The sequence below is a fragment of the Vitis riparia genome, chromosome 11 (assembly GCF_004353265.1).
Source record: "Vitis riparia cultivar Riparia Gloire de Montpellier isolate 1030 chromosome 11, EGFV_Vit.rip_1.0, whole genome shotgun sequence".
Lineage (NCBI taxonomy): Eukaryota > Viridiplantae > Streptophyta > Magnoliopsida > Vitales > Vitaceae > Vitis > Vitis riparia.
In genome coordinates, this window is record NC_048441.1 from 2,740,042 (window position 1) to 2,757,357 (window position 17,316).

Consider the following 17,316-nt stretch of genomic DNA (forward strand, 5'->3'; position numbering starts at 1 on the left):
ATTTTTAAAAACAAAAAACAATTTTTAAAAATTCATAACATTGTTTGGTTATTGTTTTCTATTTTCAGTTTTAAAAACAAAGTAAAATAGAAAACAACTTTTAGAGAATAAGTAAAAGTTGTTTTCATTGATTTTTAAAAATAATAGAAAAACACATTCACTTTATTATTTTTCTTCTACATAGAATTATTATTTTTCAAAAATTTTTCCTAAGAAAATTAACTCCAAATTAAACAAAACTTAATGCGTTGAATTTGTTAACCAGTCTATTAATTTTTAAAAATAATTTAAAACTTAAATAATAAACTCACTAATACCATAAATTTATTAATAAAATAAAATATATTTTTTCTAACATATAATAAAATAGTTTATTTTCTACTAAAAATACAATTTATGATTTTATTATAATGTTACTATTTATGTTTTACTAAAAACTATATATTTTTTAATTTATTTGTAATTACAAAATTATTTTCATTTTTGATAAGACTTCAATTCAAGTTAATTAATTAATATTATATAAATTGAATTTAAAATATTTTTACAAAATTAAAATAATGTTTTTAAAAAAATAACAATTCACCCTAACAAGTCTTTTTATTTTTTATTTTTAAAATCCTTTTATAATGATAACTTACCAAATATCCTTAATTTTATAAAACATTAAAAAGCTTTTTTTGATTCTTTAACTTTAAAAGAGTTTCTAAAAAAACATAAGAAATCATGATCAAACAAAAAATAAAAATAATTAATAAAAGTACTTAATTGACTTATATTAAAAATAAATATTAAAATTATTTTTATTTTATAAGAATTTTTGTTTCACTACAATAAAAAAATTGTTTCATACTTAAAAAATATTTTTTTATCTTTAACTCATATATAACTATGGATTTAATTTTTATTTTTTAACCAGACTTAACTTGAATTTGATTTTATATTATTATAAATTAATTTTATAAAATTTTGATAAAATAAAAGTAATATATTGTTCTTAAAAACAATATAAATTATTTTATCCAAATAAGCTTCTTGTTTTTTATTTTAAAAAATTATTTTTTAAAACATCTTATCAAACACTTTAATTTTTTAAAAATTCTAAAAATCCTGAAAAACAATTTTTAAAAATAAAATTTTAAAAACCGCCAAGCCCTAATTTTTTCTTTAAACAACGACAATTTGGGGCTTTTTTAACTTTTACGGCTATTTTAAAAAATAATTCCTAAAAAATGGTACTTTTCAAAATAATTCTTAAAATATGGTATTTTGAAAAATAATTCCAAATCTACGGCACTTTTTGTCACTTTGAAATATGTTTCTTAAAGAGACACCTTCTATATTTTTCATATCAACTATAAATGTTAAAAAAATTGAATTTACACTAAAGGTGTCTCTTCAAAATACGTTTTTCCATAATTTTTTTTATTAGTCATACACATTAAAAAAAATTGAATTTATACTAAAAAAATATCATTTCCACAATACCATAAAATCAAATTAATACTAAAGGTGTCTCTATAAGAGACATCTTTGATAATTTTCATATCAGTCACATAATTAAAAAAATTGAATTTACATTGAAAGAGTTTATACAATTCCACAAAATTGAATTTATACTAAATGTGTCTTTTGAAGAAACACTTTTTACAATTTTTATATTAGTCACCTATCAAAAAAATTAATTTTATAGTAAAGGTGTCTCTTGAAAGAAAACCTTTGAATATAAATTTAATTTTATGAAATTATGGAATGTGTCTTTTGAAAATACACTTCTAGTATAAATTCAATTATTTCAATGGATGATTGATACAAAAATTATTGAAGGTATCTCTTCAAAGAGACACCTTTAATATAAATTTAATTTTGTGAAATTATAGAAAGTGTGTCTTAAGAAGACATCTTTAGTATAAATTCAATTTTTTTTATTATGAAATTGATATGAAAACTATGAAAAATGTCTATTTAAAAGACACTTTTAATATAAATTTGATTTTGTAGAATTATAAAAGGTGTCTCTTGAAGAGACACTTTTAACGTAAATTCAAATTTTTTAATGTGTGTTATTGATATAAAAATTGTAGAAGGTGTCTCTTCAATATACACCTTTAGTGTAAATTCAATATTTTTTTAACATTTATAGTTGATATGAAAAATATAGAAGGCGTCTCTTCAAGAAACACCTTTCAATGTGGCAAAAGTGCCATAGATTGGAATTATTTTTCAAAGTACCATATTTTAAGAATTATTTTGAAAAGTACCATTTTTTAAGAATTATTTTTAAAAATGGCCGTAAAAGTTAAAAAAAGCCCCAATTTGACGATGATTTAATTGTCGCATGGATCAAACAAAGAATATTTTATAAATTGTTGAAAGAAACGTTCTTGGAATTTTTTAAATACAGACAACGGCAACATGCTTTGTGGGAGCGATGGAATCCTCTGTGAACCAAAGATGGATCATCCACTACACCTTCCTCTACTTCACCTTCATCTCTGCAACTCTCTATCTCCTCCAAACCCTAATCTCCCCTCAACTCATCTTAGGCCATCAACCCATCACTCTCAAGACAAATCCTCCTCTCCCTCTCCGCTTCTCCTCCCTTGGCGCCTTCAAAATCCTCCAGGTTCGTCTCCCCTTCCATTCCGTCTCCTGCGGTTAGCTCTTCTCCACTTTCCTTGACTTTCACTCCTCATCTTCGCAGGTGGCCGATATGCATTTCGGAAACGGAGCGGTGACTCGGTGCAGAGACGTGTTGCCGTCGGAGTTCGATGCCTGCTCCGATCTCAACACCACTCGGTTCCTCCGCCGGTTGATTGACGCGGAAAGGCCTGATTTTGTTGCCTTTACAGGTACTTGACCTGTTTGGTTTGGGAGAACAAGGTTTCCCGGAAATTTTCGCTTTGCGAAAATACTAATTGGTATTCCGTTCTCTTACCAGGAGACAACATATTTGGGACAAGCGCTGCTGACGCTGCTGAGTCTCTGTTTAAAGCTTTTAGCCCTGTCATGGAGTCTAGACTTCCTTGGGCTGCAGTTTTGGGAAACCATGACCAGAAATCAACCATGACTCGTGAAGAATTGATGACATTCATCTCCCTTATGGACTATTCACTCTCACAAATCAATCCTCCTGAAGATCCCTCCGATCCTGCCATTGGACGCCTTTTAGGAGATATAGACGGGTTTGGGAATTATAATCTCAGTGTCAATGGTGCTGCAGGTTCCCATCTGGCCAACAGCAGTGTCCTCAATCTCTTCTTTCTGGATAGTGGAGACAGAGCTACCGTTGGGGAACTTCAAACTTATGGATGGATTAAGGAATCACAACTTCGCTGGCTTCATGGCCTTTCTCAAGGATTTCTTTCGCCTCCAACCGAAACCCCGGCCCTGGCTTTCTTCCACATCCCAGTCCCGGAAGTCCGGCAGTTGTACTTGAAAGAGATTGTGGGTCAGTTTCAGCAGCCTGTATCGTGTTCAATGGTTAACTCTGGAGTCTTACAGAGCTTGGTCTCCATGGGAGATGTAAAGGCTGTGTTTGTAGGCCATGATCACACGAATGACTTCTGTGGGAACTTGGATGGCATATGGTTTTGTCATGGCGGAGGGTGTGGGTACCATGGATATGGTAGGGCAGGGTGGCCAAGGAGAGCCAGGATCATAGTGGCTGAGCTTGGGAAAGGGGAAAGGGCTTGGATGGGCGTGGAGAGGATCAGGACATGGAAGCGACTGGACGATGAGAAGCTGAGCAAGATCGATGAGCAAGTCTTATGGGACCTCCACCGCCCTCAGTAATCTGCAGGTATTGAAGCTCAGTACTTCACCCAGAACCCAGCAATGTCTGTATTCTGTATATATTCACTGTGTAATCATAAATTCATGATTATTAGAAACCCCAGTGTATGTCTTTTCACTTTTTTTTAATCCAAGGATACGAAAATGGATCTTACAAAAAGAATTCAATGGTTTATAGGGCAAAGTACTCATAAGTCATCTTGTTCTAGTTGTTGTAAATTTTAATATTTCACATTGCTTGAGGGAAAAAAATCTCAACACTTGGGACAGGTAGGCCTACTTACTGTTGGTGCACGAACAACAACGTCTTTTCCAATCAACTTCCTCTGAGTAAACACCAACAAGGTATGCTTGGATGGTTTTTCAGGTGCACCCGTTCGAAGTTTAAGTTAATTTCTAAAAGAGACAGACGATAGCTTTTTTCATGTCTGAATTTATATCTTGGTGGCTTTTTATAACAGTGTTGTAACGTTTTATGTGCCTGTTTAATGCTTTAAATTTCAATAATTAACCTTTGTGAAGAACTCGTCCTCCTCTCTTTGAAATAAGGTATGCTTTTGGTTTTGATGGTGGTTAAAACAATTTTGTGTTCTCCATATTACTATATCTCTAGAGTCAATAATTTTATATGAGGAGCTACTGAACTCAATCACTTATTACTTTTCTGTTTTCTGTTGAAATCTATCTTGTAGTGGTATTCAAATTGGATTAGTGATCGATTTTTAGGTTTTTTCGTAAACCTAATTGGTTACTTTCAATTACGTAAATCAATAGTTCAAACCACACTCAAAGATAGGAAATTTCCCATTTTTATAGGAACTTTTATATAATAAACAATGGTATCTCAAATTGTGTTTAAACTCGAACATCTATATTTTATGCATTTATGTTCATGATTTCTCCTGACGTAGCGGTTCGATATCTTTACCACTCGTGTAATGAATGTGGCCATTGCCTGGGTGACACTTGGCTCATTCAATATCTAGGCCGGAAAGGGGTTGCTAGGGGACCCACACTTACCTAACATGGATGCATGTAAATGGTGCTTGATAATTCAAGCAAGGCCTTTTGATATTTTTGGTGAGAAAAACCTCTTATTTAAGTTTAATAAGAACTTTCATAAGGTTACATGTTTGGTTTCTGAAAATTTTGAGAGGTAATAGGAAAAAAGGAAAGTAGAGATATAATAAAAAAAAAAAAATAAATAAATATATTATTTTTATATGCTACTTAAAAGTTATTTAATTTATTTTTTCTTTTTTATGTAAAGATTAAATAATTTAAAAATATATAAAATTTTAATTAAGTTTAATTATATTTTATTTTTAATATTTTATTTATTAAAATCAATATAAGAAAATAATTTTTCTTAACATTTTTATCTTTTTGTATAATTTTTTGGGAATTAAACACAACCTAAATTTTCTCTCTTTTTATTGAGAAGAAAAAAATTTCAACTTCTAAGAGTTTATTGAAAAAGTAAAAGTAGAAGCAACCAAAATAAAAAATGAAAGTTTATTAATTGTATAATTATTTCTTAAAATAATCCTTAAAAACATGTGAAAAAAAATCAAAAAATATTTTTTTAGTTATCAAATGTGTTTTTTATGTTTTTACTTTGGAAAACAAAAAATTGTTTTAAAAAACAATTTCCAACATGTCCTTATATATTAAAGTATTTTATTTTATTTTCATTTGATAAATTATTTTTTGAAAGAATAAAAATAAATAAATAAATAAATTTATTTTATTTTATTTAAAAAAAAATTAATTTTTTTCGCTCTTTTCCAATCATATATACAGCAAAAGTCACCTCAAATGAAAAAAAAAAAAAAAAAAAAAACTATAAATATTTGAGAATTTTGAAAAGTGGAAGGAGAAATGGCGGCAACCAGCGATGAAGAAATGGAGAGTCTACTCTCCACCTTCGATCAGATCTACAAGGTTATACTTAATTTCTTCTTCTTCTCTCAATCTTCTCCATTTTCGATTCATTCATAATTTGTTTTCCCCTTCTGTTTGTGGTTTTGGTTTCTCAGGACTTCCAAAACAGCGTCGTAGAAGTCCAGCTCCTCAGATCCAACTGCAATGTGGAGATCGAGAAGCGCCAAGCTCTTCAATCCACCTGCGACAGTCTCAAGCAAGGTTGATTCTCTCCTTTTCTGCTTTCACTTGCATTTTTGGCTCTGTTTGGATCCCGAGAAAAGAAAATGGAATGTTGGAAGTCTCTTTTTCTGTTTTCATTTGCATCACGCCATTCTTCGATCCGAAGAAAAATGTTGAAATTTGCTTTGAAATGGATTTATCTAACTATTTTCTGCATTTTCTCGGCATCCAAACGGGGATAGAGGTCTTGTTTTCTTTTCAGTGCAAAGACGAGAAATGCTAATGGCAGGCAACGATTACATGAATTGCTTTACTGAACAAAGATAATAAAATTAGCGTAATTTTATTAAGCACTGTGGTTGATTAATGCTTATGTTTATTCGGAGAAACAATTCATGGGATTTAGCATTATTTGGACAAAGAAGCTTCAGCTTGAATTATGAATTGAAGATTTTTTCTTTCTGTTTTTCAATGTTTTGTTTTGTTTTGTTTTCTCTTTTCCTTTTGTTTTATAGATTCAAATGGAGCCAATAGGAATAAAAAAACTTTGCAACCTATGTTTTCATATCTTTCTGAACTGGGAAACCAAAGCCTCTACTGGATTGACCCTAACACATACAACTGTTTGGTTTCTTTCATAAGAGTTTTTTTTTCTCTTTCCATATTCATCTTTTTCCCTTTGAGGAAAAAAAATGTGAAACATAATACTAATTCTTATGGTTATGACTATTTCTAATGTTCCTATTTGGTTGCTGAGAAATAGAGGACAAAGATTATAAAATTTTTGAAACCTTATATTCTATGCTTTTTATAAAAAAAAAAAAAAAGGGAGAACAAATCACCTTAGAGTTGGTTGAGGATAACTTAATGGAGTTAGGATTTTCATCCTTTATTTTTATTGGAAATTTTTTTGGGTCCTAAGTAATGAAAAATTGAGGTGGATTTTTTTTTTAAAATTAATTTATTGGGTCCTGAATGATGAAATCAAGGATTCAAAGTTTTGATTGACTTTAGATTTTCTCAAGAACCAAACAGACCACTAAAACAAGGAAATTCAATGAATTAGTGAGTGTTTTAGTTTGTACTGGCCAGATGGCATAGAGATGCTTTTGCAGTAATCATCAAGCTATACTGTTCAAGGAGAAAAGAGAAGAAGTACCAGTCTTCCCATGATACACTAGTGTCTAGAATTTTGCTCATCAAGCTCTAATAATGAAACGTGAGAAGACTAGAAAAATACAAGTCTTCTGAAATTTTATTCAATATACATGTGAGAATTTGGTCGTAACCAGTGGAAGAAGAAAGGTACAACTTAGGGAAGGAGTAGGGTTTTATTTTGGTTGGCACTTGCAGTTTTACTTTTATTTTTCTGATACAGCTTTCTTGATATCATTGCTAAAATCAATTATTTGGCACAATCCTTGGTGCAGTGATGATCCCTTAAAGCACCATTTTCTGGAGCTTTTCAATAAATTGGTCCAGAAAGATTCTTGATTGGCAAACTTTTGGGATGGGAATTGTTGGAATCCTAGATTCAGAAGGTACTTCTCAGATAGGAAGTTGTCAGCCATGGAATCTCGGCAGCTTTTAAATGCTTTTATCAGTGGCAACCAATGTGTAGGACACGTTGATTTGGAAGATTGAAAGAAAGGGTTTATTCTCCATCAGCTCATATCACTTGACCCTTGTCTCAAAGGAGCCCCATTCCTTTCCTGCCAAGCTGATTGGAACTTGAGAGTGCCTTCTAAGGTGTGGGAAGCAGCATGAGACAAAATCTTGACCATAGATCAACTTATGAAGTGAGGATTGAGCTTGGTTAACAGGTCTTATCTCTATGAAGATGATATGGAGTTTCACTGCAAATGGACCTCTGAGTTGTGATCTTTGGTCTAGTCACTTTTTGGTGTATCTTGGGTGTTTCCCCTATCAATTAGGAAAGTCCTTAGTTAGCATGGCTCTCATGTTGGAACCAAACACAAGGATGTTTGGAGGATGATCCTTCTCTGGTTTTTTTTAATCACTTGGAAAGAGTGCAATAAAAGAACATTCATAGTTGTGGAGCGTTGATCCTAAAGTCTTTATGTTTGTGGTTAGGTGGGCATTTGCATTCTCATTTGTTGCATTCTTTATTTTTGGGAGTTGGTTAGTTTAGCTCTGTTTTTTTGGTGTTTTGGGCATTTCGTATATACATCGTGTGTATTTGGGTTGCACCCCCTCTTTTGTTACGTGCCTCTTAATTCATTCTTTTTATTTGCTTATAAAAAAGAATCAAGGGTTTTCAAACTTCCAGAAGACTTACTATTTTGAAAAAGTTGTAGTTTCCACGATTTGCATTGAGCTTTTGGGTCGTAGACATCACTCTCTTTTATTTCATAGATCAACCTTTCTTTACAAGGGTGTGTTCTTTTATGTTGTTGTCTAGTTGGGAACAACATGAGATTTACAACTCATTAAGATGAGAAAATATTATGATATTGGGAGAATCGACTGTTTTGTTAATTTACTTGAGTTCCATTCACAATATTTGATGCTGTTTTTCTGTTTACCAGAGCATCTTTTGTTGCTTAGAGTTGAACTGATGGCTTTTTACACTGTGACTTGGGAAACCAGAAATCTTCTATGTGCTCTTTTGGATGACATTTTGTTGTTTTCTTTCTTTTCTTTCAAGTCTATTCTTTTCTACTTTATCTTATATCTTTTGTTTCTAAATCGAAATAAAGTATATTGTGACATGCAGATAATGAGCGACTTAGAAAGCTATATACAGAATCCTTATACAAACTGGCTGAGCAGGTGAGGGTTCCTTTTGAACTATTGAAAATGGGCTCTATTCAAGTTTCATCCCGAAATTTAGATGAGAATTGAGTGAATAATGAGAGAATGAAATTAATAGTCTTTTGGCTAACCATATATGGCTGTATCCTGATTTTCTTCAATCATGTTAATCATTTCCATGAGATAACAGCTTGAACGTCGTACCAAATGCCAAAGTTTGAAAGAGGAACTGAAACGAGTCAATGATGAGCATCTCAGTAAAGAAGATGTACGTTACTTTCTAAAGTACTTCCCAAGGAAGGAATCTGTGTGGGTATTTTTCTAAGTAAATACTTCACTTAGCATGGGGCATAGATTATTCAATATCTGTATTGCACTATGATATCCACATACACCCACAACCACATGCATGTCAACACATGCATACAGAAAGAATGAAAAACATTCCTAGCATAATTCTTGATTAGAGAATATTATGTGATGGAGTTGAAAGGCTGTAAGTTCATGATTTCATTTATTATGAAGTACGCATTATGTAATACTGTTATAAAATAGAAGTTGAAAACTGCAAGCAGGAACATAGGAAGGCTATTGAAATGCTTCAACAAAATCATGCAATAAAGGTTGGGGATCTAGAGAATCAGATCAGGTGAGTTTCCTATAAGAACAGATATGGTGCTCAATTATATTTGTTTGTTTTTCTCAGGATTGAAATTTGGATTCTGTTAGATGCTTGCTACTTCAAATAGCTGCAAATGAAGCAACCATAAATCACCTCCATAAAGACTCAGCAGCACATAAGACCCATATACAAGCTCTAATGAACAGGTTGGAGCAAGTTCAGTTTGATGTGGAGTCCAAATGTGAGATCCTAAAGAACTTATGTTGACTCGTTTGAACCAACAACTATTTATTCTGTTCGAACATATGGATAAGTTTGCTGATATGTTGTGACAGATCGTCAAGAGATTCAGGATTTAAAGGATTGTCTTATGGTTGAACAGGAGGAGAGAAATGTTTTGACTAAGAAGCTCCAAAATTTGGAAAAGGAAAGTGAGTGTGTAATCACTTTTTCTCATTTTCAATCCTTCTCATGATGCTTATTTGGATATAGAAACCTTTGTTTCCCCTTATTTTATTTATTTGCTTGTTTTTACGGGTTTAAACTGAATGCATTATTTAATAAAAAATATGTAATAATGAATGTCAAAACTCTGAAAATTGCAGTGCTGATTAGCAGAACAAAGCTGGTTGAACAGCAACGAGATTTGGCTTCAAATCGACATGTTGATACGCTGAAACAGAAGATCATGAAATTAAGGAAAGAGAATGAGGTGTTAAAAAGGAAGGCACATGATGCAAAAGAGGGCTAGAGCGTTTTGCTTTGCTTTGGAGTGGAGTACTAGGGTATGTTGCTTTGTGACTTTGCCATTGTGCTTGCAGACTTGATTCTGTATAAGCAGTAAGTGCAATAGACCACAACCAAACATTCCAGAATCTTAATCCAAGAATTTAAATGTTGGCTGGATCAGTTAGAATTCATCTGTTGGGAAACTTAGAAAAAGCATGCTGTGTAAAATGATACCAACTTCACCAGCATATAAACACAACTTTCAAATGTAGGTTTACTATTAGATGCAGCAGTCCTTCCTTTACTTCTCCCACGTGAAGAATTAATATGTGGAATCTCATATCTCCTCAGTCCTGTTATGTATAGCAATCATATAATACTCTTGTATGATAATTTTAAAGCGTTACTCTTAAAACATTTGAAGTTTTGTATATGGCCAACTTTTAGATTACAGGGAAATGACATTACATTTCATGCGAAACATCATTTGGTAAGCATTTAGAAGGTTAGAGTCTCATGACTATCAGGACATGGTTAGCCGATACAAGCATCACAAAACTGCATTCCATCTTTCCAATCTAGCTAACCAAACTTTCACTGGAGTATATTTGATTTCAGATGAAAGGGATTTTCTCATTACCATACATCCCATGGAAACAAATGCAACCCATTTTTGTATTCTATAGAGCTTTCATAATGTCTATTGATCCCTATTTAGCTTTTTGAATTTTGCCAAAAGTGTGCTTCTGTGTTCAAACCAAACATGCCAAATTCTATACATCTTGGAAAATAGCGATAGTTTAAGATCTTGTATCATGGAACTACCTAAGGAGGTTGAATATTTGGTCCTTTTTATTTGACCCAAAGATTACAAATTTTTATTTTTATGGATTCCTTAATTAGATTGACAATTATTAATTAACCAAAGAATTCCAATCACAAGAGTACATAATCGATTTATGTTGAAAACCACCCACAAAGCCTTCTAGAGACTTTGCGGATTTAACAATTACGACATCAGAGATCACAAAGTAATAATCCACTAACTATGAAGAAATAAGTATATAGATTTACCTGATAGTTGCTATTCCTTTAAACTTACACTACCAACTATTACATCAGTAATACAATATCTCTATACTTCTTATTGGATTCTTTAACACTCAGAGAGGATGAGGTCTTGCTACCTTGAACTCAAGAATGAAGGATTTTTCTTTTTGAGAGTATTGAGTTAAGTGCAGTGATAATGATGTAATGCTTAGGCCCCTTGAAGTGAGAAAAAAATTATCACAAGAGGTAAATTTATATAGGAAAAACCTTAGTGGATTTTGACACAATTTAGAAATCTTATTAAAAAATGGATTATGAAACTTGGGAAAAATTTGAAACCGTAGAAAACTACAGAAACTTGACTAGCTAGGGATCAATAGTCACAACATTATCCAAGGGCGCTTGAGCTACTCTAAAGAACGCTTGAACGCACCTTCCCAAATTTTTTATTTATTTTTTTTAAATTTTATTTTCCAAAAGAAAATTATTTTTTCTAATTTTCTAATGCCTAATTTCCTATGTTCTTTTTATAGATTTTTAATTTTTTTTTTCTAAATTATGTTTATTACCAATTTCTGATGAGCCCAATTTATTATTGTCAATTAACTCAAGGATACTTACCTATATTGTCTTGTCTTCATTCTATAATAACCTTATGTCTTCGTACACTGTAGATCATTGGAACGGTGAATGAAACAAAATTGTTAACTAAATAACCTAATAAATTAGCAATCTTCTTCTTTGATAACTTTGTGACAAAATAATAATTATGAAAACCTTCAAATACTCTCAAACGGAGTTTACAAATCACTCAATATCACTAATGCCAACCAAACATCCTAATTACTTATATTCGGTTTGTGCAAAATATTTGGGAAATATTTGAGATATTAAACCAATAATTTGCATTGTGAAGCAATAAAACCCATAAGAAGCAATGTGTAGAAAGTAATATAACTAATAATATAAATAAAATCATAATCCACAATCTAATATCAAACTGAAAATCTTGAACCATATATTCAATAACTATATAATCAAATGTATCTAACATAACAATTAGATATATATATATATATATATATATATATATATATATATATATATATATATATATATATATATCAATTTCAAAAGGCAAAGACGAAAAAAAAAAAAAAAAAAAAAAAAAAAAAAAAAAAAAAAAAAAAAAAAAAAAAAAAACAAAGAAGAAAAAAAAGACGAAATGTGGGTTTATATCAAGAAAAAGGTGGGTGCTTGATGCAATGCTTGAAAGGACTTTTAGAGTGCTTGAGCTCTCTCAAAGCTTGATGGGCGCTTAATACAACTCTTGATGCAGCGCTCGATACAATGCTTAATGTGATACTTGATAAAACGCTCAATGCAACATTTGATGTAGCACTTAATACAACTTATGCAATGCTTCAACGGTCTTTTTGCTTTTTGAGCTAATTTTTAATCGTCCTTAGTGCTTCCTCAAAGCTCTATAGTCTCTTTGAGCGCTTTATTTGATCTTTTTTTTGACATAAAATAAAGAATCTCATCTAAAGTTTAATAGGAACAAATTCACATACTAAAAACGTTCTAAATGTATTGAAACTCTATGCATTATTAGAATCACAAATAAAATGAGTAAACTAAGCAAAAACGAATTCAACTCATGTAAAATCTTCCTAAAAATTAACCACAAAATCAAATTAGATTCTAAAATTGTTGAATAGTGAATAGGATATAATAGGAATAAAACCATCCAAAGTAACTAATTTCAAGGATATATATTGATTTACTATTTAATTTAAATGATTCAATTTGCAAACCCAATTTGATCATAGTCCTGCCATGCGTCTATTTAACTTGGCCACATGTTGATCTTATAAAGCACAATATAAAACTCCCTTGAATCATTTATTTAAAATTTCTAAAAGTAAATTTGGTTTTATTTTGCATAAGAAATTAAATTTGTGTATTAGAAGAAATGAGGAAAATAGACTTTTTCTATTGAGATAAAAAAATATAAAAAAATCACTTTTTCTATTAAGACAAAATTATCTTAAATTTTAAAGCAACTTTAAATTTAGGATAAGAAAAACAGACCTAGGGAGAAAAAAAAGCTTATATATTGCAATTATAATAATTTAATGATGGATTTAAACATTCATAGCTATATTCAATAAGATCTCTTCACTAAACAATGCTAAATATTGTTCTAAACATGAATCTCCTACTCATCACCAAATACCTACCAAATCTACCCAACTTACAAGTTACAATTTGGCTTCTACACTCTAACTTCAAGATAAGATATAGATAGTATCAATGTCAACTCTATTTAGCTTACTAGATATCAAAATATTATCTAATATGGATTAGAAGGGTTGACTTAGCAACATTAAACAGGTTTGAGTTGTCTAAATATGGCATATGGGTAGTTAAAAAATGCCTAACTCCTTGACAGTATGATCTCCATTGTCCATATGTTCCTAAATTCTTCTGACTCATGGTGCAGCACTTACACCGACCATATATAATGAAACTCAAAAGGCTGCCAAAATTAATAGTAAATGTGCTTCACTTCTCACATCTTTAACTTCTCTGAAAATCTTAATGAAAATGCAGAAGCAGCCTGCCACATCTCTTAATTTCTCTTGCATTTTCGCAATAACTTGTCTGAAATAATTGGCCAAAACCCTCTTCACACTATGCAGTATCAAATCATACAATTTCTCATGTCAACACTCACTATAAATGTCCCTGTATGGCTTCCTTTGAACCTGCAAATTAGTTGCACAAATGGCTTGTTTTTGGTCACCACATACATGGCCTTTGTTGCTAATTCTATTCCTATGTTTCTCCGCTTCTTATAAACTGGTACAATCCATCCGCCCGTATCCTTATACGCCTTTCCCGACTTACTGCACCGTTGACCCTATCACCGGCGTATGCAGGTACCCAGAACCTGTCCCAAACTGTCCATTCATTGACAGAATACGCGGCCGCTGTTCCCCATTGGCGCCAGTGGCACCACCCGTATCCATAGCTCTACCGCCTTTAGTCAGTCCAGCACCAGCTCCAGCTCACAAGATCTCAGATGTGTTTGATTCGCCTCCGTTGGCATTCCCATTAGGGCCGCAGGCGTTCATTCTAATACCGCCGGAGGCGCCGGCACCCCAAACTCCACCAGTTTACGGGCTACCTGTTGATCAGCCAATGCCGCCGCAGCTGCCACTGCCATCCCCATTTGGGGAACCGCAACCGCCGTCTGGTGCAGTAGCTGCCCCGACTCCAGAGTTTGAGGGGCTGCCTGTGGATCTTCCTCTTCCGAATCAACCCCCTTTTCCAATGACTTCTGAACCAGGACCGAGCATTCCGCCACCATTGGAGGCACCCGGATTAAGCAGTACTCCATTGTTACCAGCTCAACCGCCTGCGTTGTCTGAGCTTCCTATTAATATCCCTTCGCCACCCTAGCCATCTTCTATCTGAAAAACTGTAGTACCTCAGCTTCAAGGATCCTAATTTGCTTAGATGCTCTTACATATAATGCGATGTAGCTTCTTTAGGCGTTTATATTCAACATCAATATATAACATATCTTACTTATACGGAGTTGGTGGATAATGACTTTTTTTCCCCTATTTCTTGGAAGGATCAATCATGAAAATATTAGCAAACACGATATACTTTAATTTTATAGATATATAGTAAATATGTATGGATATTTTAACAAAAATATTAATGGAATAGAAATTATTTAAAATTCATAGAAATGTTTTAAAAAAATAATAAAATAAATAAGAATATATATATATTAAAGTTATTTTGTAAGTGTAATTGATATAAATATGGTTAAAAATAAAAATATTAGTAAATACAAATATATCGGCATTTAAATTTTAAAAATATAAAACATAAATTTTGGAAGTGCACATTTAGAATTAGGATAATAAATATTTGATTTCATTCAATGAGAACAATTTATACATATTACATGACAATAGTTTTTTAGTACCAAAATGAATATCATTGTGGTTTCATCACATTGTTACACGAAGGGATCCCTTTTAATCTGTGTTGTAATCCCGTTCTTGTGTAAAGTTCAATGTTTTCAAAACCCACCGATGATTGAATAAAAAAAGTTATCAATTCACGGTTCACTGATCGAACTAGTGGTCGGATCGCGGTAGAACTCGTGATGTCATAAATAATAATTTGTATATTATATAAAACTTTAAATTATTATAAGAAATTAAAATTATATATAATTAAATTTTTTAATAATATTTCATTTTTATATTTGACATATCAAATTAAATGATGAAGAGAAATACAAATATATTAATATTTTAAATTTTATCAAATAGAACATATATAATATTTAAATATAAAGATATATTCAAAATGAAAAAAATTATAAAATTTGATTTTATTTGCATGTCTTTTGTATTTTATTATTTTGAAATTATTATATTATTTTTATAATTACATTATATAATTATTATAAAAATAAATGTGAAAGGGTTTTATATAATAAAATTTTGAAAAAAAATATATATTAATTTTGTTATATATTTTGATTTGCAAATATAATATAATGAAAAAACACCATAACTTAATGGTTAAGCTTCAATTTGTACACACATTTTTTCTCCTCATTAACTAATCTCACATCGGAAATGGACAAAAATATGTAGGGATTGTGGGGTATAAAAAATATGCAAAAATCATTAAATTGTATGACTAAAAGTTTATTGGGTTTGATGACAAATGGGCTGGATGGGCTCCACATGGAGTGATCTAGTTCCCTTAGAAAATGTTGTTGTTTTTATGGCTTAAAAAGAAAGAAAGAAAGAAAGAAAGAAACGAACCATTCAGTTTATTAAGAATTGTTAGGTTCGGGTGGTTCACTAGTTCAACTTTCAGTTTATCCGGTTCATAGGCGATTCGATAGCCAAACGGTTTTTTTTGTGGATCGGACCAGTTTGGTCAATGGTCGAACCAATCAATCTGGTTCGATTTTTAAAACGTTGGTAAAGTTAAATCATTTTTGTGCTTTGATTGAATTGACCAAGTTGATCGAGCAAGAAGGCAAGGGGAGTGCAAAAATATCCGCGGAAATATAAAAAAATATCGGTCGACCAGTAATCAATGGTCGATTTTGTATCGACCACTCTTAATATTCAAAATTTCGCTAATTTTTGATGAAATTTCCTGATATTTTCATCTATGGGAAGGATGCAGTTTTATTAAAATATTATGACTATGGACATGGCCAAGCTATTGTGAAAATAATTTTATTAAAATTTCCCGACATTCCACCCTAAGCTGTTGTGAATAGCATTTCGTTAAAAATGAAACTTGCTTGTGGACATGGCCATCCTCATTATATGTTTTCTTATAACCCATTTCAAACCAGTCACTTCTTCAAGCTATCTATGGGAAAGGAGATTGATTCATCTTCCCATACATGCAACCTTCACAAACTCTTTCTTACTTTAATTGGTGGAATCCTAATTACTAGATCCTTGTGCTTCAACAATTGAAGGCCATTGTGATTTAATGTTGGACATTATGGCCAATAAAACCCTCTTTTAAATGGTAACTTTATGAGAAACCTCATATATTATGGTACATCACATACACATGTACATAAAACTACTATATATATATATATATATATATATATATATATATATATATATATATATTCTTAAATTGTATGTTGCATATACATGTGACATTTTGTATTTTTCATAATTAGATATTGAGTTTTACCAAGTCAACCAAATGAAGGTTTGGCTTGGAAGACTTTGTAAGTGGGTAAAAATTAAATTAATTTATTCCTATAATATCTTATTTACTTTACTAATTATTTGATTGAGGGGATGTTTGATAAAATTTAATACTTATTACTTAATGACGTAAGTTGATTTTAAATTCAATTATACTTACGTTGTTAATTTAAAACTCATTACTTAATTTTTACTTTAAGTATTAAGATTGTTTGATAAAATTAATTTAAAAATATTTTAAATTATCAAATTGATATATTTATTCTCATAAATTATAAGTAGGGCAAAGGAAGTTGAGTAACAATAAAGGTGGAGTAGCAAAGAAGATTGTGGAGGTGATTAAGGCAAATGGGAGTAAAAAGGTAAAATAAAAATGTAGATTTAAGAATAAGTTAATTAGTTTTACTTTTACTTAAAGTTGTTTTTTACTTTATGTCATACAATTAAGTT

At 31.2% G+C, this 17,316-nt stretch overlaps 2 protein-coding genes across 2 annotated transcripts; both read left to right on the forward strand.

Annotated features, from left to right (window-relative positions):
• The first annotated feature begins 2,419 nt into the window (after positions 1–2,419).
• On the forward strand, positions 2,420–3,989 carry LOC117924895 (probable inactive purple acid phosphatase 28). Its single transcript, XM_034843624.1, has 3 exons — positions 2,420–2,626; positions 2,705–2,852; positions 2,942–3,989. Exons 1-3 carry the CDS (start codon positions 2,432–2,434, stop codon positions 3,793–3,795), a joined length of 1,197 nt encoding a protein of 398 aa, XP_034699515.1. The 5' UTR covers positions 2,420–2,431; the 3' UTR covers positions 3,796–3,989.
• Positions 3,990–5,652: 1,663 nt separating this feature from the next.
• On the forward strand, positions 5,653–10,444 carry LOC117924901 (protein At-4/1). The gene is made up of 8 exons (XM_034843633.1): positions 5,653–5,739; positions 5,835–5,940; positions 8,639–8,694; positions 8,867–8,944; positions 9,252–9,325; positions 9,406–9,539; positions 9,634–9,729; positions 9,904–10,444. Exons 1-8 carry the CDS (start codon positions 5,677–5,679, stop codon positions 10,047–10,049), a joined length of 753 nt encoding a protein of 250 aa, XP_034699524.1. The 5' UTR covers positions 5,653–5,676; the 3' UTR covers positions 10,050–10,444.
• Positions 10,445–17,316: the final 6,872 nt, after the last annotated feature.